The sequence below is a fragment of the Dermacentor variabilis genome, chromosome 6 (assembly GCF_050947875.1).
Source record: "Dermacentor variabilis isolate Ectoservices chromosome 6, ASM5094787v1, whole genome shotgun sequence".
Taxonomy (NCBI): Eukaryota; Metazoa; Arthropoda; class Arachnida; order Ixodida; family Ixodidae; genus Dermacentor; species Dermacentor variabilis.
This window is the reverse complement of record NC_134573.1, coordinates 164,862,737-164,887,319: the sequence shown is the minus strand read 5'-3', so window position 1 is coordinate 164,887,319 and position 24,583 is coordinate 164,862,737. Positions and strand designations below refer to the sequence as shown.

General features: G+C 45.0%; 1 protein-coding gene across 1 annotated transcript in view; it reads left to right on the top strand.

Moving 5' to 3' along the window:
- Positions 1-24,331, top strand: part of LOC142586350 (cell adhesion molecule Dscam1-like) — a 37,068-nt gene extending 12,737 nt beyond the window's left edge. The window contains exons 7-20 of the mRNA XM_075697600.1: positions 99-242; positions 877-1,173; positions 3,389-3,670; positions 8,120-8,267; positions 11,876-12,024; positions 12,120-12,251; positions 13,198-13,362; positions 14,155-14,225; positions 15,659-15,896; positions 16,889-16,987; positions 18,749-18,937; positions 19,921-20,061; positions 20,534-20,721; positions 21,639-24,331. Of these exons, the coding sequence (XP_075553715.1) occupies positions 99-242; positions 877-1,173; positions 3,389-3,670; positions 8,120-8,267; positions 11,876-12,024; positions 12,120-12,251; positions 13,198-13,362; positions 14,155-14,225; positions 15,659-15,896; positions 16,889-16,987; positions 18,749-18,937; positions 19,921-20,061; positions 20,534-20,721; positions 21,639-21,710 (2,315 nt within the window). The 3' untranslated portion in view covers positions 21,711-24,331. The remainder of the gene's footprint in view (positions 1-98; positions 243-876; positions 1,174-3,388; positions 3,671-8,119; positions 8,268-11,875; positions 12,025-12,119; positions 12,252-13,197; positions 13,363-14,154; positions 14,226-15,658; positions 15,897-16,888; positions 16,988-18,748; positions 18,938-19,920; positions 20,062-20,533; positions 20,722-21,638) is intronic.
- The last annotated feature ends 252 nt before the right edge of the window (positions 24,332-24,583 follow it).

The window sequence follows — 24,583 nt, the reverse complement described above, 5'->3', positions numbered from 1 at the left end:
CAAATGCACTCTTGTTGGTGATGTGTAAGCAAATGCCAGATACTTTGTGGAAATGTAAGAATGCAACGGCAATATGTCAACTGTCCGTTAACCCACAGCTCGCAACAAGGAGACCACAGCACCCGGCAAGAATGAACTGCAAATAGCAAATGCTTCCAAGTTGGATGCAGGGTCATACGAGTGCAGCGCAGACAACGAAGTCTTAGAAGCAATCACTAAAACCATAACAATCGCCATTTACGGTAAGAGAGACCACAGTACTGCTTCGATTCATTTCTTTGTGATCCAAATCTGCTTCTGATAGCAACGTAGTCTTCAAACAACTTTCTAGGGACAACGGCACTCGCGTAGCGATTCGCGCACTGTCGTTGGCCGAGGTCATATCTCGATGCCCTGCAAGCTGTTCCTTTTCTTCGGTAATACCTGCTTCGTACAAGATCGACAAGAACGCTACAATACTCGTTTTATTTAATACTCGTCAATGTGTCGTTACATATTTCGAGCCTTAGAAGCAGCAAGCTCGGCTACTTGATGAAAACGACCACGGAGGGCGCCACGGATCCGTGGTATGGACCGCAACAGTACAAGCGCTGCGATACACGTTTCCCCACGTTTACAATGGTTTCCGCACGTAGCCGAAGGAGGCAGTAGGCCCTGAAGCAACGCAGCGCTAGAATTCTGGCTTGAGTACATGAATACAAAACAAGAGCCCTAAGAACAGCTCAGCCAAAGAAGCAATGTTCACCGGAGCTCTGCCTACGATACTTGTTCTCCTTTGTTTCGGTAAGTAAAGCTGCGATTCCACTCACTGAATTATTTCACACATCTTGGTCTTCAATCTGCAGCGGTCTAACACTCTGTTATGCGTTACGTCAGGATTCGGAAAGGCCGTCAAAGTACAACCCTTCTCGTTTCCCTCCAACGTCGTCGAAGGGTCGAGAGTCAGTGCAACCTGCTCCCTGATGAGCATCTCCGAGGGAACCCGCTTCAGATGGTCGAGAAATGGCAAACCACTCAGTGATGACCCGGAAGGACGGATCAAGACAAGGACTGAGGCCGACTTCTCCATGGTCACCATAGGTCCAGTGCGTCAAGGAGATAGCGGGAACTACAGCTGCACGGCGATGTCTAAGGGGAAGTCAGACACATACTCGTCCAACCTTGTTGTCTATGGTAAGCAAAGAAACGCATCTCCTTCTCATAGCCTTTAAAGTAATAGTGCATGAATATAAACGCTATACTATCAAAGAACAAATGCACAAAGCATTATTGATGTTGGAGAACCGCCACAATACTTCCAAATATATGCGGGCAAAATGTAGATGTTTCAACACTCGCAACGTAACTGCAAAGGTAGTACCCGCCAAATAAAAAAATTGGGCAGATAAGTGATTCATCACGGATTACTTTGCAACTTAACAACCTAACTTAATTTAAACACAGTACAATATGATCAAATGAGCAAACGGGCAAATGCTACACAAAAATTGTAAGAACATGCTAGTTAACGACTCACCCTTATTATCAAGATCGGTCCAATCACTGAGAAAAGGTATTAGTTCTCCTTTATCGTGTCAGTTATGTAAGGAATGTTATTAGGAACCAAACTGATATGGCGGCTACATTTCCTGCTTGCAGCTGTTCCGAAATGGACCCAACGGCCAAAAGACGTACTGATCACAGAAGGAAATAACGTGTCAGTCAAATGCACAGCCTCAGGAAATCCTGTGCCTCAAATTACATTTGGAAAAGACGGTGGTAAGAAGCGTTAACATTGTGTGCAGCTCTTGAATTCCTCTGCAGTTGTGTTATCACGTGACAGTTAGCTATACCCACAAAGACGCAACAAAATGAAGACGATGAAGGCGCGCCTAGTCTTGTTCAGTCTCGCCATATTGCTTGTTGCTGTAAATAATGACTACAAATATATTTCACCTCGTTCCTACCTCTTAACAAGATGTGCCAGAATACACCATTATACACACAATACCAGTCGTTCGGTCTCATGTGCGGAAACAAGCAGTGAAATACAGCATACTGTGAAGTTCATAATCTGCGCCAACGACAAAACTGAGAATCAAGAGAGAGGGAGAGAGAGAGGAGGGAATTTATTTGAAGGAAGGCAGAGAGGTCAGCCTGAGCTAGCGTGCATTATAATGCTACTCTGCGTGGGGGGAGGGGGGAACGGGGACGTAAAGGCTGGATGAGAGGTGATGATGACTTAGAAGAAGGATGCACAACGATGAAGGCAAGTTCAGCATTCTCATGATGATCAACAAATACAAAAAAGTCATTAACGAGTGTCATCCGTCTTCCATAGCATGGCTGGAATCACGAATTTAACTGAAACTTCACAAGAATCAAGAAGCATATAGGCATCAATGACAAAGTGATGAAATGAACCTCACATGAATATTCATAAGGTATAGCAGTTCCGAGGTTGAAAAAGACCTTAAACAGAAGCCTAACTCTCCTTCCCCGCGCCGCCATCTCACCCTAAATCTATTATAAGCTACTTTCACGAACATTTTTATGACTTAACTCATCACCAGATGACGGCTTAAACACGCGGCCTCAATGCGTCACCACAATGATATTTGGAAGCCGAGCCAGACGGTCCTACACGCCAACATTAACTTTCAAGATGTCACGATGAGCAGTATTCTAGAACACAACCAGTTAGAGTGCAGTGGCGAGCTAGTTACTCGCAAGTGTGTAAAGGAAAAATGACATTTAGAACGTTCTTTGTACGTTTTCTCCTTTTTGAGGCGTGCGTCCCAAGCGCTGTAATTTGTTCTGGACGCTGGTTTAGCTGAGCAGAGTAACGATACTATCACGAATGCCGTATCTGTTTTTCATTTTCAGCAGGAAATTTCCAGGCCAATTCCCAAGGAAAGGGAACGGCTACACTGGCGATAACGAAGTCTACCAAGATGGATGCTGGGACGTACTCCTGCACAGCTTCAAATGGTTTTGGCACTGACATACGACATACCTTTTTCGTTAAGGTCTACGGTAAGAAAAATGTCGGCCTTTAAGAGCGAAAACTGAAGAAAATCTTGTACATAGAATTTTTCTATTACAACGCCAGAAGCGAAATTTGGCGCTTACCGAGAACTTCCTCTACTTACAACGGAAGTCGTTAGGGCAACGACATAATTCCTTCCGCGACATGCAGAGGGCGTTAGGCATCTGTCAACTTATCCTCGGGCGACACGGACTCACGTACGCACCCAGCACAAGCGTTAAACATGGAGCTTCTACCGACAGCGATAATAATTTCCGTCATGTTTCGCTCATTCTTTGCTGGTAAGTGAGTTACGATAATCAGAGATCAGTCGCAGCTAACCCTAAGAAAGTCGGGCATTTATGAAACTATTCTTTGCAGGCAGCATCAACGTGGTGCCATTCTACATACCAGACAAAGTTATGCTCGGAGACACGGTGAAAGTTGTGTGCTACACAAGCACCGAACAAACACCTTTGTCGTTCAAGTGGCTAAAAGACGGCAAGTTATTGGTTGCCGACGAGAACATCCGCATAAAGACGCAAGCCGACCTGTCAACAATGATTCTGGGCCCTGTGAAACCTGCACACAGGGGAAACTATACATGTCAAGTATTCACGCCGGCCTCCAGTGGATCGTACACGGCAACCCTTTTGGTATATGGTGAGAAGAGCTGCACATTCTACTTACTAGACATCACGAGATACATCTGTGCATATTACAGAATGTGCGCGATGCGTGCTTATGAATTTCTTTGTCCATGACACTAGTTACATGTCACAGAGTTCTGTGCGTATGGAGCTGTGGAGCAAAACCAAGGCACCTGAAAATTAGCAATAGAGAAGGGCCAGGCGAATTATTTGGACCCGGTAAGATCTGTTTCTAGAGCTCGGACCTTCATGAAATTTCTACTGTTCGGTTGGGAACGTACCTTGTTTGGCGTCCTGCAACAGACTTTTACGCATAATAGCGAAGCTGTTACGCTGCTAATTGGAATTACGATTTAATGTTGCCTGCGTTTCCAACTATTCCGCTGTCTATATATATTTGCCATTTGTGATTTTTCTGAATGCAAAATATTGCTTTATTACATGTCCTACGGGTATATCACCTAGCGTTTATTTTAGTTCATATTCATGCAGTGCATCAATGCTGAAACCTCTGCAGTCTTCATATTGGTGTAATATCCTGTTCTGGACGTGAACTGACGCTCGTAGTGACAGATATTTGCTGCTGATGATAATATATAGGGGTTTTCTGACGCAAGGGCCAACGATGGCAAAAGAGCGCATTATGCGCACATTTGTGCGTCCATATGTGCTGAGCTTCAAACTGTGTATGAATAAAACAGCAAAAACACAGTAACAGGCTGAAAAAAAGCATTCTGCATGATGCTCATACAGATACGTTTAGTGTGCACAGTACTTCGTATATCTGCTTGTTTCAAAGCCTTCTACCAATTACTGAGGTAACAGTACTACTAGAAAGTTTTAGTATACCATAACAGAAATAATAGTGTTGCCATTTTTTTTTTCACAGCTCCTCCCATTTGGCTTATAGAACCAGCTGACGAACACGTTGCAAGGAACTCAAACCTAACAATTCACTGTGCTGCTTCTGGGGAGCCAGTACCACGAATAACATGGAGATTTCTGAGCGGTAAGCAAATGTGGCACTTCTGAACTTTCGAATTTCTGCGCATGACGCTGACAATGTCATTTTACTGTAACAGGGTCGACAACAAAGCCTCTCAATACTGCGCCCGATGGAAGCCTTCAGCTTACGAACATCCAGAAAGAAAACCAGGGAACATATTCCTGCCGTGCGAACAACGAAGTCGGAAATTCACTGGAGAAGGCCATAACACTGACTGTTACTGGTAACACCTCTGCAAAGATACCAGAAAGAATAATTTTTCCTTACAGCTGCACGTTTATGAATACAACTTATGCGCAAGAACTACCAACGTCGTGAAACTTCTAGCACACAGGAAAAGAAAAAAAATCTCAATCACTATATTGTATGCCAAGCTATTCAGACGGTGCGTTTAGCGCTGCTTCAACTTATTCCATTAATCATGGTACTAAATCGTTTGCCTGATGCTAACAGCATGAGTACAAACCTGATGTAGACTGCGTAACAGACCACGCAGAAAAAAAAGAAACATTATATGCAATTGAAGGTCTGCAAAATCACGAATATCGTCACATTCAGATTTTCCGCGCACTTTACAAAGTCAAAGAAGAAACTTCACCTATCATGTAAATGTGTGGCAATTGCATTCTTGCGTCCATTTGTCATTCATTCCTCCGAGTTCGAACTACTACTCCAACACCGACTCACGACATCGACTTCGGCTTCCAACTCACTCATAACCTGCAAAAAAAAAAGGCTGTTTATCTAGCGTCATTGTTATCACTACTTTGCTCATCGTTAACGTTGTTATACCTAAGACGTATAAATATTCGTAGCCCGAACGTAAACCATCCAATAGATCACAAATTTACATTCATTTGTTCAGCAATTTGACCGTACAGCAGCGCCGTATTATCCTAAAGGTACCAAACATTCCAAACAGAATAGCAGCTCTGCAAGGTGACACTGGTTCGGGAGTCAGTCGACAGATGGCGGAAAGACCGTAGCGTGAACTACAACGACAGACAGCGTGAGGAAAGCAATACAGCAATCCAGTATCCTCAGATCATCGCTAAAAATGTTTGCAGTACCGTTTGGCACACTGGTTTTCCTGCTACTACATTCACGTTTTCAAGGCATTTATTCAGCAGGTAAGTTTCAATATGTTCAGAAAGTTAGTGATTTCAGCGGAGGCTTAATACAGCATATTATACTACTTAATTCATTTTCGTTTTTGTTTCAGAGCCACTAGAAATTCAGCCAATGGTGTTTCCGAGGAACCTTAAAGAAGGAGCGAAATTTCGGACAATCTGCTCAGTAACTGGCCTCGCTCCGTTCACGTTCAAATGGCAGAAAAACGGTCACAATCTTCAAGAAGACGACCTAGTGGCAACGGAAAACGCTCAAGACTATAGCATTCTTGCGATAAAGAAACTGCGTAAAGGTCACGCTGGAAACTACACGTGCATCGCCATGAACAGGGGTGGCGCTACACGCCAGACGTCGGAACTAATAGTAAACGGTAAGGAAACGTTTGATCTGCATTCGTCGCGCATAGTGTCAACTGGTCATGAAGAGTTATGACAATCTCCTCGTTTTCGCACAACGTTGCGAAACACTGGAACAGAGCTAAGAGCTCCTGAGGATACAAGCAAGAGCACAACAAGAACGGTTATCCACAAGTACAGCTCTTATATTTTTCTGTTATTTAGATTAACGTTAGATGCTTTCATCATAATCGAATAATGCATGTTGAACACCATAATACCGTATATGCATTCAACGAAGAATGGCTTAGGTGTTTGTTTTATCCTAACAACCTTATACATTAAGATTTGTCAGGTCCCAAAACAGAACGAGATTAGGGATACACAAACCTTAGTTGACAGTTCTAAGTAGAATACAATTATGTAGTTTATATATACACACTCAATCTGGGGCGCTTCTCACACCGAGCAACGTATCTAACATATAATCGTCCTAACTTCGAGGCAGTTAACTAAGTTAACTAGGTTAACTAAAAATTAACGTGTGGGTTTCTCTCAATCAAATATTGAAGCCAAAGCATCTAGGTCCTCTATCAATGAAACACCAACGTTTATAAATAACGTTACTCAATGTATTAAAGGCAATTGACAGTGTTAAGAACATCCACGCCGTGAATGAAAATAGTAGCATAATAACGTCCGTAAAACAATTAAAATCAAAAAGTGGTGTCCCAAAATGTTAAGTTCATTAATGTACAGCAATTAAATTAAGCACAGAGACAGTACGTGCGGCCAACTGCAAAGCCAATCAATTGTGCACAAATTAGTTATAACATCAAGGCGAGCAGTTATCCCTTCAAGCTCGTCCAACACTTCATCGTGTAAGCAAACAGCAGTTTACGTGCAACCTCCAGTAGCTGCATAAGTTCGTAGAAGGCCCCCGAGTCCTCTTTCCCGGTGATTTTTGTTTTTGTTTTCTTCTCTCGAACCGACACCTATACATGTACGAAAACCAGCTTAAGAGCTTGTATGGAACGTTTCCGTAAGGTATTGCCAGGATTACAGCCGAAAATGACGAATGATAAGCTCTAGAATTAATTTTCTGCATGATCTATTGCAGGGTAAGGTTTCCTTGACATGTCTTGATTTCGGTATGAAAACGACTCATGAAACGTTATTGACTATGCCGGGCTTCTGTGTTGTTGATGATCTGACAGGACCATGCAATATCGATGTCTCTCCCATCATTTCTGCACGCATACAGCGCCACCAGCATGGACAATCGAACCAGTAAGTGGCATGGTATTGCTCGGGAGCAAACTTGAAATTGAATGCCAGAGCCACGGCTACCCCCAGCCGACCGTGACATGGACAAAAGGTGAGCATGCTTGGTATTACTCTGTTCGTTATCGGACTCATCTTGATCTCGTGCGACAATTTCAGCTGGCGCCGCAGGCCTCCAAGTCGTCTCTGGCACCGTGAATGGAACACTCCGCATTCAGAATGCCAGCAAGGTTGACGGCGGGAGATACCTATGCAAAGCGGAAAATAGGCACGGGGAGCGCATTGAGAAGGAGGTCGAAGTCGGAGTCATCGGTAACGTACTGAACAATAGCGCAGTCTATTGAGCACGATTATAACCCTTCCTATTGCTCTTTTATCTAACCTGAAATAAATATGACCGAACTGAATCATTTTTTCTTTCTTTCCAGATTTAAACTACACATCAAAGCGACAATTATTGTGCCTGTATATTTCACAATAAACTGAGTATAATCTCGAAAGCCTCTATAACACAGAAGCTGCGTCGCAGATCTTTTAGTAATGTAGTCTTTTCATTTACACCCAAGTGGTTGAATGGAACTCACACAAAGGCAATAATTATCCAAGAAAAATCAATTCTAATAGCAGGAGACAAACAAGATTTAGTACAGCAGCCTTTAAGTGCGCATCTATTATTGCTGAAAGACTACTCTTTTTCTTTACCAAGTGCCCGCCCGGTTCGAGGAGAAATTCAAGGTGCAAACTGTACGTCGTGGAGAAGCGGCCACTCTGCAATGCCAGGCTATTGGGGATTTGCCGCTGGAGATCACGTGGTCCCAAGACAAAAAGCGCCTCATATTCGCTCCAGTGACAAGGTGAGCATTCGCAACTGTCATCTTGTACTCTTTCAATGCATGGTCTCTGAACTCATACAATTTTTTGTCTATTCCGTACCTGTAAGGACGCGGAAACATAGAAATGTTGATGATGTCTGGAGTTTTATGACGAAAGGGCCAATAATGGCCAAAGAGCGTCAGGAAATGGTATGATGTATTCGATGGTGAGGTCAATGACAAATGGTATAGGTATAACTTGGCTGTATACTGGCCTAAAATATTCACTGTAAATGGATAAATGCATAAATAATGTATTAAAACTATGACATGTGAGGTGCGCTATGAATATAAGATATATGTTGTGAAGTGATTGTAACATTAAAATGTAATATTCAGGTTGCACTGATGCCTCACCCGGGCTCTTGAACGCAAGAGAAGGGAAACACGTGCTCTAAATGGTGCAATTTCAGCAGTAGCCTCGTATAAGAGGCTGTGCTACGGATCACTTGTGTGTACAACATGCAGTAAAAAAACATTATTAAAAAGCCAAAACTGATGCTATCAAGAAGCGGTTGACTGCCAAGGAAGATTACTGGATAAAGTTGAAATTACCGATAGCATGGCAAACGAAAATGTTTTATTTCTTGTGTGTGCGTGTGCGAGCTTCCATTTCCCGACATTCCATCAACACGTGCAGGACGGTCAACGTCTCGCCGCATTTACCACAGATAAGTGGGTTATTGGCGATCAACAGGTACGAGTGTGTGCTATACGTGTGCGCGATTCTTAGTCGACGCATGATGATCTCAGTTTGTCGTGTTTTTGTTATGGGTAGCCAACTCCCTAACTCTGGCTTAATAACCTGCAGTTTATTAGACGTTACAGGGTCCCATGAGCGGTGACAGCAGCTTCTAAGCTTTTCCGCAAGAAAGGCTTCAAATCTGTGCCAGAGACTACAGAGTTCTTGGCTATTGTTGCTACCAGTATGGTGGTTTCATATACAACTACATTGCCCTCGACGCCTGTATGTCCAGGAACCCGGCACATTGTGACATGCTCGTTAAACATGTATGCTGCATACAGGAGTGATTAAAGATAACTTACTACAGCATTTTTACTTTTACACAACAACTTTAAACATCTTGCAACTATCAGAGAGTCGGTGAATATAATGGCTCTTTGTACATTTGTTTTACTGATATGTTTCACAGCCGACAGTACTGCATTTGTTTCGGCTCTCTATCTCCTCTCTCTCTTTTCCATCCCTATACCCCTTCCCCCAGTGCAGGGTAGAAAACCGTATAGGTGCGTCTGGTTATACCTCTTTGCCTTTCCTCTCTTCTATTTCTCTTTCTTTCTCGGCCGTACAGATGCTCATCGAGGCACGCGTTCAAATGCACTTTCTTGAACTTATGGCGAAGTACTCATGCCCGCAGTATTACACTGACGCATCAAGGGCGCAGGATGTCGTATCATATGCAACACTCGGACCATCCTTTTCTGAATTCGACTGGAAGCACAGAAAATTTCATATTAAAAGAAATTTTCTGTGCATACTAGGCGAGGGCCTAGAACACATACCACAGGACGGGCGCCAACTTCGAACTGATATAATTAAGAATGAGAAATCGCCTTTAAGCATAGCCAGGTCACGTGATCACCGTGAACATGCTACAAACAGAATAACCAACACAAAGAACATATGCTCAGCGATCAGCTGCCCGTGCCAATCAAATGACATGCGCAGAGTGTTGACCATAAAAAAGCAGCTGATCACGGAGCATCCGTTTCTGGGTTTATTAATTGTTTGTAGCATGTTGACTGTGATAACGTGACTTGGCTGTGCTTCAAAAGCGATTTCTCGTTGTGAATAAAATATTTTGAAAGTTGGCGCCCGTCCTGGCATATGTGTTCCGTACCCTTGTCTAGTTTGCGTCAAAACTATTTTCTGAACACGACCCAACTAGCACAAACCAAGATTTCGCTAGAAAACTTCCCTGCGTTATATACGTTCGCCAAGTGTACGCGCGTTTACCCATTGAATGTTACGCAAGCACCCAGCAGGATGGTACACAGATGCCTTGGGCTTTATAATGTTGTGTTTTACCGAGAAGACAGTCGGTACAAGGAACGTTACAGCATCGGACATGTGTCGAATATTTCGGGAGGCAAATGCACGTGCCTGTAGCTGTTTCTATCGTTTGCCTTAAAAAATACGGCACATACATAATTAAATTTTTGCATTTAACATCCCGAAACTTCACGAGTCGGTTAGAGGGACGCCTTAGTGGAGGCTAAAATGAAGGACTTGGCAAGAGAAGGTCAATGCATGCGTCGTTGTTCTGTCTTACAAAAACAAATACATTTTCATCATTATTCGTGCCTACATCGGCTCTCTTGTCATCCAGGAAGTGATGAATACGTAAACTATATTGGAAGCGGCTACGCTGCCTTTACCCGCTTCGCCTCACAACAAGTTGTAGGAAGCATTTCTGTGCAAAACTGATTTTTTGTTTCAGTCATCAGTGCTTCGAATTATTCCATTATTTTGCTTTTTGTCGTCATGGGGACTCCAATATCACGACAGAGAAAATGTGGGAAACGCAGTCTGATTATACGTAAGTTAGCTACTTGTCACTGCCGCTGATGCAGCCAACCGCGACGCTGCAAAAATTCCTTCTGACAACTCCAGCAACAGTTATAATATGACGCCGCGTAATTTCGGGCAATAGCTAAGTGATCAGTGCGTCCGTATGGGTAATGTGTATGGGCACCATCGCCCATTTTCGATCCTTCTTCCCGCTGGTGTTCTTTTTTCCTTCTTTTTTGACACTGGCGTCTGGCCAAGAGATGACATGCGCTGAAACCAGATTGCAATGTCCTTTCAGTGAAGTCTTATCGATTTTCGTCGAATTCACATTGAACTCATACTGACCTACCTTGGATTGTGTATTCACCTTGTACAACTGCTCACCCGCCGTGGTTGCTCAGTGGCTATGGTGTTGGACTGCTGAGCACGAGGTCGCGGGATCGAATCCCGGCCCCGGCGGCCGCATTTCGATGGGGGCGAAATACGAAAACAACCGTGTACTTAGATTTAGGTGCACGTTAAAGAACCCCAGGTGGTCGAAATTTCCGGAGTCCTCCACTACGGCGTGGCTCATAATCAGAAAGTGGTTTTGGCACGTAAAACCTCATAATTTAATTTTTTTTGTACAACTGCTCAGAGCAAGGCTGAAAAGGGATTTCATGGGTCTCAGGAGCCATGCGTGCCCAGTTAGCATCACTTGTGCGATTTGTAGACAGTCTAAATTACGTCAAAAAACCAACCCCACTCTAGAAGCCCTACTTTGATGCAGCAAATATGGCATTCGGAGCTGAATTCTCTTGGCTGTTGAATCTCGTAAACTTACGCGATTCAACGAACTTCAGCTTACGAGGACTTACGAGGCTAGTCGCGATACGGAAACGTTCCATAATATTTAAAGATAGCTTAATTTCAGCGTTATTAACTCGCCGGTCAGCTGTGTGGAAAACATAACTTTTGCTTAATGTCGAATAAAATGTGCAAAAAATGGCAGCAGGAAGAACCGCTCCCCTGCAACGCGGTGTAAGCACTGTCAGCTTGGCATTAACCTCGTTTGCAGGTACGAAAAGTTCGAGTCGAACACGGAAAACGGCGTGACTGCAGAGCTACTGATTCCGACGACGGACAGGAGCGACGCGGCCCTCTACACCTGCGTCGCGAAGAACGAGTACGGCAGCGACGAGAGGAACATCAAGCTGCTCGTCGTCGGTGAGCTAGGGTCGTTTTCCGTATGAAACAGAAGAAACAATGCAAGCGCAACCATTTAGTCAAACACGCTCCTATTCCTATCTTCGTTTTCACAGAGGTCCCCGCTCAACCGTTGGACCTTCGTATCCTGGAAGTCTGGAGACGCAAGGTGAACGTCATTTGGTCGGAGCCGTACAGCGGGAACAGCCCCATCAACAACTACATTGTGCACTACTGGAGGGACAGGGGTATGTCGCTTTTTTATTGTGCGTAGGCGCGCAGATGCTTACCTTCAACCTGGCATCGCACTATACTCGCCACAACGCCGCTCTGCCACAACCACGTTCCGCTCCTGCCACAAACAATTAAAATTTCCATTTAGCGGCAGAATACCGCAAGGAGGTCTCGCGATTGAAGTGCGTTCGAGCCTCAATTTCGCCAGAGCGTATACTCACTTGCAAGTGCACAGTTTTTCAAAACCAAAACAACCGGCGTACAAACTGTTTCTCGGGTCAACTGCGAGAAGGAATAGAGCAGACTTTAGTATAGTTCTTCAGTTATTTCTTCCGACATGTTCATTGTAACAAATATTGTGCACGACGAAACGCCAACGCAGTAATAACTCGACTTCTTGCAGTTGCTGCGTCGAACAAGTTTTTCTTTTGCAGTGAGTAACGAAGACACGCCCAGCTAGTTCCGCTGAGATCGGCTGCACGGGAGCAGGTAGTACGACGGCTGTTGGCACCTAGAAATCGTAGTCACAAGGGATGCAGGAAAACATCACTATATGGCACAACTAACAAAGGTATAGGAGGTGGGGGGGGGAAGAAAGTGGGGGCAAGGGGAAGCGCGCTAGCATACTTCAGGCCGGCACTCAGCCATTGATCAGAAGAAAATCTTCCGTTTGTCCCTCTTCACTCTTGATTTTCGCAAACTTATGAGCGCAATTGCTCTTCTCTGCTCCAGCGCTGTATAGTGCTCGTGCAAGCTTTTCATCAAGCGCGGAATGAACGCGAGAAAGCCGCACCCCTCGTTGTCTCCGGTCGCCACTCTTCAATGATAGATTCGTATGCAGACGCGGTCTTTGTATTCAAATTCGCCCCCATTGAAATAAACCGATGCTCGTACCTAATGGTAATCGTGCAATTCCGTTCCCACAAACAACTCTCGCGCATCTTCCGCTCGCCGCCGCAGACGGGGCGCATCGCCTCATGGAGCAGACCGTGCCGAGCGGCCAGACTTCGGCCATGATCAGCGAGCTTCACCCGGGCGCCTCCTATTCTCTCACCGTGACCGCCGAGAACGAAGTGGGTCAGGGTCCCCCCTCGGACCCGGTCCGCTTCCTCACCGCCGAAGAAGGTGAGTCAGCAAGCAGCCCGCCTTGCATACAATATGCATCACGTAAGCACCCGTACAAAAGCGAATATCGCTGGGCTCAGGACGTTACACACACCACGGCACGATCGCTTACGCTTAAGGTGGTACGGACGGGTTCGCACCTGCTTGCGAGCTGGTGGCGACCTTGCCCGTCTCTGAAGGCTGCCAGCACCGCTGCCAACAGCTCTTGTAACCTCGACGATGACTTAAGCGATCGGCGTGCTGCTTTGCGCTATGAGCGGTATAAGTCCACAGCGTCAGATGTGTTGCGAGTAAGGTCGCGGTAATGAATGAAGACGCTGTCCGTGGTGTTTATAATACTGCCCTACGTTACTCCCACTCACGATTTACAGGCAGCTTTCGCATAACTTATAGCCTTGGCGCGTTCACGGAAAAAAATTATGGGGTTTTACGTGCCAAAACCACTTTCTGATTATGAGGCACGCCGTAGTGGTGGCCTCCGGAAATTTCGACCACCTGGGGTTCTTTAACGTGCACCTAAATCTAAGTACACGGGCGTTTTCCCATTTCACCCCCATCGAAATGCGGCCGCCGTGGCCGGGATTCGATCCCGCGACGCGTTCACGGAAAGTTATGGTCGAAAGGAAGTTGGTAAAACACAAAGAAGGCGAAAAAATGCTCTAGATGTAAGTGGACTGTTCGAATATATACTCAAGCAAATATTACCTCTAATTTCTCTGTCTTTTTATTTTTGTAGCTCAACATGAAAACTCGGTAACATGCATCCCTTGCGCGTGCTTTTGCCTCACCCAGAGCCCGGCGGATCACCAACCGACGTCTGGGCAGCTGCCAAGGGACCTACTTCTATTGCCGTTTCGTGGAAGGTATACTTTTCCTTTATGTCCAGTTCATGCCGCAGACAAGCGCATCGTTTTCTCTTTGAGGACTTAAACATGCGCCAACAAGTTGTACAACATAATAAGGCTGGTAACATAAATCATGGGAACAGAACAAAACGGACCCTCTCGACGAAATATAAAACAGTAGAGCACGGACGTTAAGAACAATGCCCATCTTTTGCATACGTGCGCACGCCTATGTGTTGGTGGATATACGCAAATGCATATGTAAGCGTGCGCGCCTACTCGCACGCTTACATATGCATTTGCACATATCTACAAATTGCTTTCACCACAGAAGTCCATGCTTCCATTTTTTTTTTCTTTACAGCGAAGCTCTTAGTTTCTAGTTAGTCGGGACTTTTCGTGTCCGCGAGCGCGGTGCTCACACAAAAACACACGGCAGCTGGTAAGCTTCGCGCTCGGTTTCCGCGTAACAGAATTATGTTTTCTCTTATATTCGAATAACAATGCGAAGCTATCATGTCTGTACCTTGTATGCAAGTCGTGCTTTACGCATTTTTCTGACGCAATTTACTTTTAAATATTCATTTAGGTCAGTAACGCACTTGCGCTTGGCGGAGGGCCTAGAAGGATGAGGATGCATGCTGCACTTCTATACGTGTACGCGCGACGTACACGTCGCTGGCGGTGGTGCTAGCGTAACGTTGTCTAACGTCGGCCAAAGCCTCGCTGTACATCCACTTTTACAGGGCTGAATCCAGGCGGAATGCAGGCGGACTTTTTTAGTTCACTAATATACATATCCTAGGCATCACGAGTACGTCGGAGACGAAAACGTTCAACGGTCGTACACTAGGCACCAATTTTCGCGCGGCGCACAACCTTACGGTGGAGTCCTCAATGATAACTACTTATGTGGATTACGCTTTTATGCATATTTCGCAGCTCAGATAACAAGTCTTTCGCCTACTGCACGCCGGTAAGCAAATGTTTAAATTAGCTGATCTTGAACTCTTGCATAGTCGCAAATCAAGCCTTAACGGGCATTTCGTGTTCGTACGTAAGCAAAGCGTGCAGTGCGAACGCTGGGACAAGAAGCGAGAAAGCAATTCATTTGTATAAAACTTGATCTCTCGAATTTTAAAACGAACGTATACCAAGATTGTGTAGTTATTAATTATTTTAGTCAGAATATATTGTTATAACGATGTGAAATCGGATATCACACAGAAAAAACACGGTGCACACAAGCGTAATTTTCTTTGTGGCGTCCACTCTCGCGCGGTAAAAGAAAATACATCGTAAACAACAACAACTTGCCCAGCAGGAAGTACTTTTGAACCATGGACATTAGTCACTTACGCATTGCTGTGACGCGTTGTCAAATCTTGCAAGACGCAGACCCAATCACGATGCAAGTTTTCAGCGTTTTCTTCATTGCTCGACATTTGTAGCCTCCTCCTCGAGACACGTGGAACGGTGTGCTCAAGGGCTACTACGTGGGATACCGGGCGGCCGAGTCCAGCCAGCCGTACTCTTTCAAGACGGTCGAGACGGTGGTTAACGGATCCCAGGAAGTCACGCTCGTGGGCCTCACAAAGTCCTCGCGGTACAGTGTTATCGTCAAGGCCTTCAACGCCATCGGAAGCGGACCGCCCTCTGAAGCCTTGCTCGTCTACACTTTGGATGGCGGTTAGTACGCAGCACGAAACGTTTGTCCACACAAGCTCATTTTAACCGCGCGCAGCGTAGGATAATCTTATAGAAAGCTTGCATGTTACAGGCAGTTTCCTGCACGTTTTCTGCTGCTTCCATCACTCTGTCGGTTGCAAACAAGTCACGCCTTATTCACCAAGCGTCTCATAACTAAGTTATGTCACGCGCGTGTTAGGTCTCGTTCATAGAGTGGTTTGTATACCATTCTGTAGCTTCCATCAGCCGGGAGGATTTCCAATCGAGTTTCTCAACGAAAACGAACCGTCGGCAAATAAGGCCAGCGTTTAACTTCATTTATATCGTTGATAGCTGAAAAAGCCACGCGCGCTTAAAACGGGGCAATTAAGTCTCACAAGCCCCTTGGGTTACTGCTCTTGGTGACCTAAAGGAAAAAAATAATGCCCAAATAAATAAATCTAAAATTTACTATTGGTGCATATGCAAATTAGGACTGCACCTATGGATTTTCAAAGCAGCTCCACGGCGATACGAGTTCCTTCGACAACTCAATCGACATCTTGAGCGCTGTGCTGTTTCCCGTCAGGCGTTGACCCTTTAATTTTTGAAGTTTTAGTGAACTACAAGATTTATCCTGCTGTGTGTACGAAGCATCTACCTATTTGAACGCTTCAATGTTCAGCCATTTACAATATGAGAACCCACCAAGAAGAGCAAATGATTTACATTTTTCCGAAGTTCTTTTCACAGTACATGTTTGCGAAAAACGCTGTTACGTCATGGCCCGACAATCTAGAACACCTCATCGTCACACTCCGTAGCCTCCACTGGAGCGTGCTTAAGCGCTGAAAATAACTTCCGCAATCCTGCCGCTGCGTTCGGCTCATCTTTGGCTCAGCATGTGTTTAACGAAACCATATCGCTTTATAACTTATAGCGAAGAGATCGTCGCTCACGAAGCCGGTGTTTACGCCGCACTTACGTTTACGCGCCATCATTAATTCTTGCAGATGTGCCATTCCCTCCTGCGCTGACCCTGATCTCAAGCACCGACTCTGCCTTCAAGGTTAAGTGGACCCAATCGAAAGCCACCGCTGCTCCCGTAACAGGTACTGCCGTAGGAAACATATACGGTAAACATAGCACGGAAGAGTGGATTGGGATTGATTGATCGATTGAGTGAGTGAGTGAGTGAGTGAGTGAGTGAGTGAGTGAGTGAGTGAGTGAGTGAGTGAGTGAGTGAGTGAGTGAGTGAGTGAGTGAGTGAGTGAGTGAGTGAGTGAGTGAGTGAGTGAGTGAGTGAGTGAGTGAGTGAGTGAGTGAGTGAGTGAGTGAGTGAGTGAGTGAGTGAGTGAGTGAGTGAGTGAGTGAGTGAGTGAGTGATCGATCGATCGATCGATCGATCGATCGATCTATGAAACGTGTTTTACCTCTCAAAGCAAGATCTTGATTGTGAGGGACGCCATGATGGAGAACTTTCAATCACGGCGTCACCTATCATTTTGCTATGTGGAACGTCTTAACGTGAAGTTCCAATGCGCGAGCATTTTCTCATTCTGCGCCTAAAGGCATCTTGCCGAGAAGACCGGGAATCGAGCGCGCGAACTCGTGTTAAGCAACAGGACTTAACCACTAAACCTCCGCAACAGGTAACACTCCATTATCGCCAACGATAATGAAGGCAATTGGCTCAAGCTTCGTAAACTATAGCAACATTCCACTTGTGACTCATTAAACTTTAAATTACTAATGTTGCAAAATAAGCGCGGCATAAGCTATTCGGGCAAACCACGACATCTGCATCAAAGTTATGGGGCGAAAAAACTCAGTAAGGACGCCAGCCTTCTGCCACGAGACTTTCGCTGGCATTTACGGAAATAAATAAAATTGTGTTCCCAGTTGGGACAAGCATCGACAATCATCGGAATTTTTAACCACTGCGAGGGAAAATGCAGAAGCGAAAATTACAACAGCCGAGCTTCGGCACCTTACTTAACATTACTAGCCCATCATTCCCCATTAGTTGTCATAACTCACATATGCGCCAGCAATCACAACGCCATCACAAAACGTATTGTTTATGTGGATATGGCATAACTGACTGCAATGAGTAACAGTTGACGTCCTTGACAGCCGGCTTTTGGGTCGCAAGAGTATAGCCTAAAGGCGGTGGTTTACCAACGTAGGAATAACTTAAGTTTCAACGGGCACCGGAGACGAATATTAAGTTAAGCTGTTTAATTAAATTATACTTCTGCAATGAAAAACTGCCACTCTTAGTGTGAGTGAATGCTTGGTAAGCCAGAAACAGGCGCAAGAACGAACTAACAAGTGGCGAGGCCGCCCTGAAGTTCCCGCCTCGCTCTCACCCAGACATCACTGATTCTGGCAGCGGCTACTTGGGTCTAGTCAATTGCCTATCGTTAAAGAAGGGCTCCGCATCGTATCTGAGATGAAACCAAAGGCTTAACCTTGGAAGTTTCATAACACTTTCTGAGCCAGAACGCCCCAAATACACGAAAACATTTTAAAATCCGTGACGCCTTACTGACGTACCGGTGATGAAGTTTCGGTGCGAATTTCAATAAGGGTAATTTCGATCTTCATTTTCCTCCAATAGCAGTTAAACCTATTTAGTGAAATAAAATGAAAACACTGTTTTGACAGAATACTTCAGCCGTCTAAACTGGTGTAGTGCGGCTCCTAACAGAGTTCCTTTCAAGTGAGTAGCGAGCGAGAACGCGGTGCGCCTGCTTAATTAAGCACCAAAAAAACAGAACGAACCACGGACGCAGGACAGCTTAATGTTAGCGCTTTGCGCTAACTTTAAAGCTACAGTTTTGAGCAGGGCATTCTTCATTCCTCACCAGGCTACACGCTGCACTACAAGAAGAACACGGGCCCCTGGCACCACATCCCGGTCGTGGCTTCGGGCGACACGAGCTACACGCTCACAGACCTGGACGGGGGTGCGACATACAAGGTGTACCTTACCGCGTCCAACCAGTTCGGGCGCGGGTCTGGAAGCGAGGCCATCATCATCAACACCACTAACCAAGGTAAGCACTTTCTTAACCTAACCTGACTGTAAATAATGGAGCATTATTTAGAGTCGCTCGCGTTTATCTATCTTCATTCGAGGAAACAGCAAAAAAGAAAATCCTAAAGAACATAAGCCTTTGCTGTATTGGCCACAGCGCGTGCTACGCGCAAGCGCCAGGAATTGCGACCAAGAAAGCTTTAAATTTTTCTATGTCTGTGCAGTCTTGCAATGAGCATTTGCGATCACGAACATCAAAAATACTGTTATGTGGGAGGGGGGGGGGGCAAAGGATTGTAACACAGACGTTACATTTTTTCGGATAGCTTACAAGACAGCTTACAAGACAAGGAAGGACAGAATCTTCAGCAACATTTAAAAACGAGAATCCGAAATTTCGAGGCCGCTTCATCCTGTCTTAGATGGCCGCAGAGACGGCGTCTTTGCTAGAAATTCTGTCTCTTCCTGATTGTTTCATTAGGCCTCGGAGACTTCTCTTTACAAGGTACAAGGTACCAAAAGAGCATCAAGTACACGACGACATGTGGACCTGTGGATTTTTTTTATCTGTTTATTTTTCAATATGTGCAGTATCGGCTCCGAATGTTTTCAGGGCACGGGTTTCAAGGAGGAAATAAATAAATAAATAAATTAAGAAGTACAAAAAATAAGAAAAATAAAAGCACAAGACAAACTCCTGCACAGTTTAGACATCCAGTTCGTAGCCTTGTGGAATTGTTAACCACATAACCGGCGACTGAATACCACTGCAGATTGCATTGCTGAATCCAAGGCTGCCATGCCCAGGCTACAGGTAAACTTAGCCACCCCCCCCCCCCCCCCCCCCCACACACACGCACACTTTTTTTCTTTTTCGACGATCTGGCGCCCCATAAGCCTTAGAAACCGATAGTGCGCGCCTAAACGGCACTCTGCGGCAGTTTCCTTGCACTGAACATCGGACGACATAGGCTTGCCACAACGTGCACTTCTGCGGCGCAGGTCATGACAGGGCCTGGGTCTTCTACAAGGATCCATCCCTGCTGGTTCCCGCCGCATCCTTTCTCATCGCTGTCCTCGTCGTCATCACCGTCGTCACCATCTGCATCAAAAAGACCAAAGCGCACAAGAATTTCGAAAAATGTGAGCATTTCTTCAGCACCAGTACCACCCTTGCTAACAGTGACCTGAGGGGGGCATGAATGGTGACGAGAAGGCGAAACAAAGCAAACTGCGGAAAGCTCTGAATGAGGACTGAATACTTCGTGTTAGAAAGAAACAAATTTGGCAAGAAGCAGATGAGGCAGACCTGTAGCGTAGTGGAGAAAAATCGGAGCCAGCAAACTGTCTAGGGTCTCTAGGGCCTAACTAAAAACTTTAACGAAAGTAAGAATGACGAATATTCTCCTCAGGCTACATGTGCAGCTAACCACTGCAATTAGTCGCTCGGTACTCTGAGCCTACTACAAAAATTTTACAGCCTTCTGTCGTTCTGAAGTTCTAGTAAATTTTTTCCTGGTGAATAAAGTATCAAGGTGAGGTCTTCTAACTGTCTATTCCCGCCATTTCTCCGCCTGTCCCCATCCCTGCTCCTCCTCCCGTGGTTCGGCCGCAGCCCTAGAAGCAGAGAAGCGCCAGAGCTACGGCGAGGTGACGCAGCAGCAGCAGCGCTACATCGACGTCACAGAGAAGCGCAACCGCTCCGACTACGCCACCATCCAGAGCCGGAGGAGCCTCTCCGGCAACTACAAGATCGAGGAACTGCGCTCGGCGGCACCAAACAGGGGATACAATACTACAGACGTGAGTTCTCTCATTCCGCTACGAGGAAGTGCGTGCCTTCTACCTGTGTGAGCGTATGAATCTTCGGGGGGAAATTCTGCGCTCGGGTGCGCGAGACAGCCTGCTGTATTTTAAGTGCGCGATTGCTGCATGCGTGGGGAAGGGGATGGTGGTGGGAGAGACTGCACTGAGAAACAAGAGATTCAACAAAGGTGAAGTTACGCATACGCAATGGAATGACGTTCGTGACGTTGCGAACAGACGGAAGGAAGTAGAGATGGAAGCTCTGGTCGGCTGCTTTTGGAAAGTAGCATATAAAGGCTAGAGCGCGTAGAAATACAATTACATATTTCTGGTTTGGGCTGAGTGAATGAAACTACAAAAGCCGTCGGTTTTCTGCATCAAGAAATGTCTTGCTCGGAGCAATAGGACTAAAGATAACGTGAGGCTGTCTTATTTATTTATTTTTATTTCTTCAAGTAAAAGCAACTCTAAACCTCGTTTTGTAAAGTTCTATCAATGAAATTTCTCTCGATGACAAACTCCTACATACTTAACAAGGTCTTGGCGCAAACTAGTTGGTGCAATACCTTCATGGTGAAACAGTGCTAGACACACAGACGACAAAAGAACACAACGACAAGATCAGCGCTCGTTCTTGTGTTCTTCCGTCGTCCGTGTTTCAGCGCAGTTTCAGCATGAAGGTATAACACCAACAAAAAATTCTAGCCTATATGGTAGTTTAAATAGTTAGAAACCAGCCACCTAGAGAAATCATTACAAATACCAAAAAATTGCGGACAAATGTGGGAACAAAGCTTTGCAACAAGATGCTTCACACAGCGGAAAATAACACACATTTCAGTTGTCAGCAGCTCTCATTTCGAATGTCTCACATATAAATATGCTTGTAAATTATTTAAACCTCTCTTTTGCAGGCCAAAGACAGGCGGCGTTCGTCTCTACGAAAAAGCAGCGCATCCTCGCACGTCTACGACAGCGCGGCGTGATTCTGCCCGCGATAACGCCGGAGGACCTGCTGTTGACATCTTGAAAATTGTTGAATTTGCTCTTATCCATTGTTCTAGTCACGCGCCAGCCGTACAAGCACGTTACGACGACCCCCATTCTGTACTTACAATTTTCTCTCGCCACTGCCCCTCACATTATCCCTTGAATAACTTTCTCCCCAAGATAGTCCAGATGTGTCCCACATGTGTACCGAGGAAGCTTGAGAGCCCCGTCTCCATGACAGATCCTGTGGCATCTTAGCATCCCACAAGCACATCATGCGGAAGTCGAGGTTTTACGAGTCATAAAAAGTGTACAGAAGAGCGAAAAGGTCGGCAATTTTAAATCTCATAGGGTGAAATAGCCGAGTTCTCTCGAAAACAACTAAGTACGAGCAGAAGATTGTTGCAAAAGTGCTACGTCGCGAAGTCTATACTGATACTGGAGGTGCGGCGGAAGTGACATTGACGTCATAAGCCGCCAAGCAATAGAGAGCCTGTACAAGGTGTATCTATCGTTAGAATGCTTTCGAACTCTCGTTTCAGGCACCAAGTGAGTGTCCAATGAGTATTATTTACCGTTCTAGTCATATTTAGTATGATGAGTGTTACTAAATGTTCTAGTCAAATGTTTTTACAATAACGAGCCTTTATCATTCCTTACGTGAGTAATATTCCCTGTTTCGTATAGTGCATGACCGGTTACTTACATTTACCTGCGTTCTAGTGGCAAGTACGCACGACTAGGTTTAAGATGACATTCGGTGCTTGTTTCAAATGTCTTCTCGCGTATAAGTTATCCCTGCTGGTAGCACGAGTGGCATGTCTCAGGGCTTCAACTATGCTTATTGAGAAATAACTTTAGCAGGAAGAAACACGATATCCGAAAGATTGTAACGTTAGGTTTCATTTGCTGACTGCCGTCACTCAAAAAATACCCAGCAAGTTTGAAGCCACGTAAACACATAGTTAGGGCCACGAAGACAGCATGGTGCAAAGATAAAGACTACGTGAATAACCGGAGGGTCGGCGCTTAGAAGTATGACATAGTTTACACGCAATGAAAGCATTTCAATGTCCTTAAAGAGCACATTTTCACAATCCCGTTAAACCACAGATATGGTCGTTTTTCTGTCCTCCAAGTACGCCGTGCTCTTGCCAACTCAATTCCCTTTTGCTCAACAAACAATGTACGTGTTTCTCGATGTATATTTATTTATGTAATTCACAAAGAGTGCTAAAGTCTCTGTTGGAGCCGTTTTGGTAGGACATGGCAGGAATGAATGAAATGCTCAAGAATACAGTAACATGTCTTTTGATACTTATGTCCGGCATTACTGTTTAGTTCGAACCAACATTGCCAAATGATGTCATTTTGCAGGGTACCACAGCGTTATGAAGATGAAGATAACAGAGAAGTAGCGCGTGCCAATTATACAAAGCGTTTTACCCTATTATCAGCATAAAAATGTGGCTCAAGCTAATTTGCGTTGTTACGGTTAGCTTTCTAAGCGACATATAGAAACAAAAGCTTGCGAATGTTCATATTCGTGCGCGAAATCGAAGGATCGTTGCAAGAACAGGCAACGTCACTCGGATATGAAATCTACGAACAAACATTTTTCGAATATCCAGTTTTGTAAACAAAGTGGACGCCAGCCAGGCGGGTGCTGTTTGGATGATACTGACGAGTCTCATTTCCACATGCAGTGTGAAGACTTCTATTTTTCCCGAAATGAATGAGCATATGATGCTGAATGCTGGTTTCTAACAAGTGACATTCGATTTTAACCGTGCAAATGTCTTCGCGAGAAATCCTACAAGTTCGCACCCTTCACTGCAATTTCGAACAACATAGTTCGGGGCTCTATTTTCCTTTCTTTTTTCGTGTCCAAAAGTATGACAGGTAGGAAGCATAATTTGAGTACATTAACTTTTCGTCGTACTTGCAGAACAATTAGATCCTTAAATATGCGGATGTGCACCACAGTATGGTTACAGATAGCGCGAATTTTACACGGGCATGGCAACAAACAATGATGAGCTCAATATTTTACTTCAACTAATTTTGAGGCAAGAAGCGTTTGCATAGACAAAAAAAAACGGAAAGAAAAGTTTCTTGCAACGTGTCCTGCGGGTTGGCAATTCCACCCGTCAGCCCTTCCTGTCTAGCGCACCACCTAGAAATCTCAATTCCTTTTAGAAAGCGAATAAGCGATCTAGCATACGCGTTTGTTTGTTCCTGCACCTCTGTCAAGTTCGCGCTACCTGTAACCATGCAATTGCACCAAGAAGCACGATTGCATTGTTTGTGTACCATAGTTCCGTTTTAACGCTACGTTACTTCACTACTATTCGCGTGTACAGAATGAAGTCGTGCATAGTCATCCGTACAGTTTATAGCGAGCGCCACAAACCTTCTACGCATCACTCACCCAGGCTGTCACAAAGGTGTACGTCATTGTGACAATTGTTTTCAATAAGTATGCGGTAGTTTGTCTGAGATTATGCGTTAAGCTACATAACGCCGCTATTTGTTTCCCACCCTCCGACAACGCCGAAACGACATTCAGGACATGAGCAACGTATGTACAGTTGAGTGTAATAAAAACATCAGATGATCCCGGTACGTCTACGTATTTATACGGCTGTGTTGATACACCTTGAACAAACAACCGCAATGCCGTAATAAAACGATGTGATATACATTGAATACGCAGCTTATGTCACAGATGCAATTCAAAAGACTAAACAGAATACGCGGAGGCGTATTCAAGGGTACACCATATTTTTAGCTTTAAAACTAGCGAATGCCCACCTTTCAAACTCCTGACGAACATGTTGTAGTATAACATAAAGAGAATATACCGTAC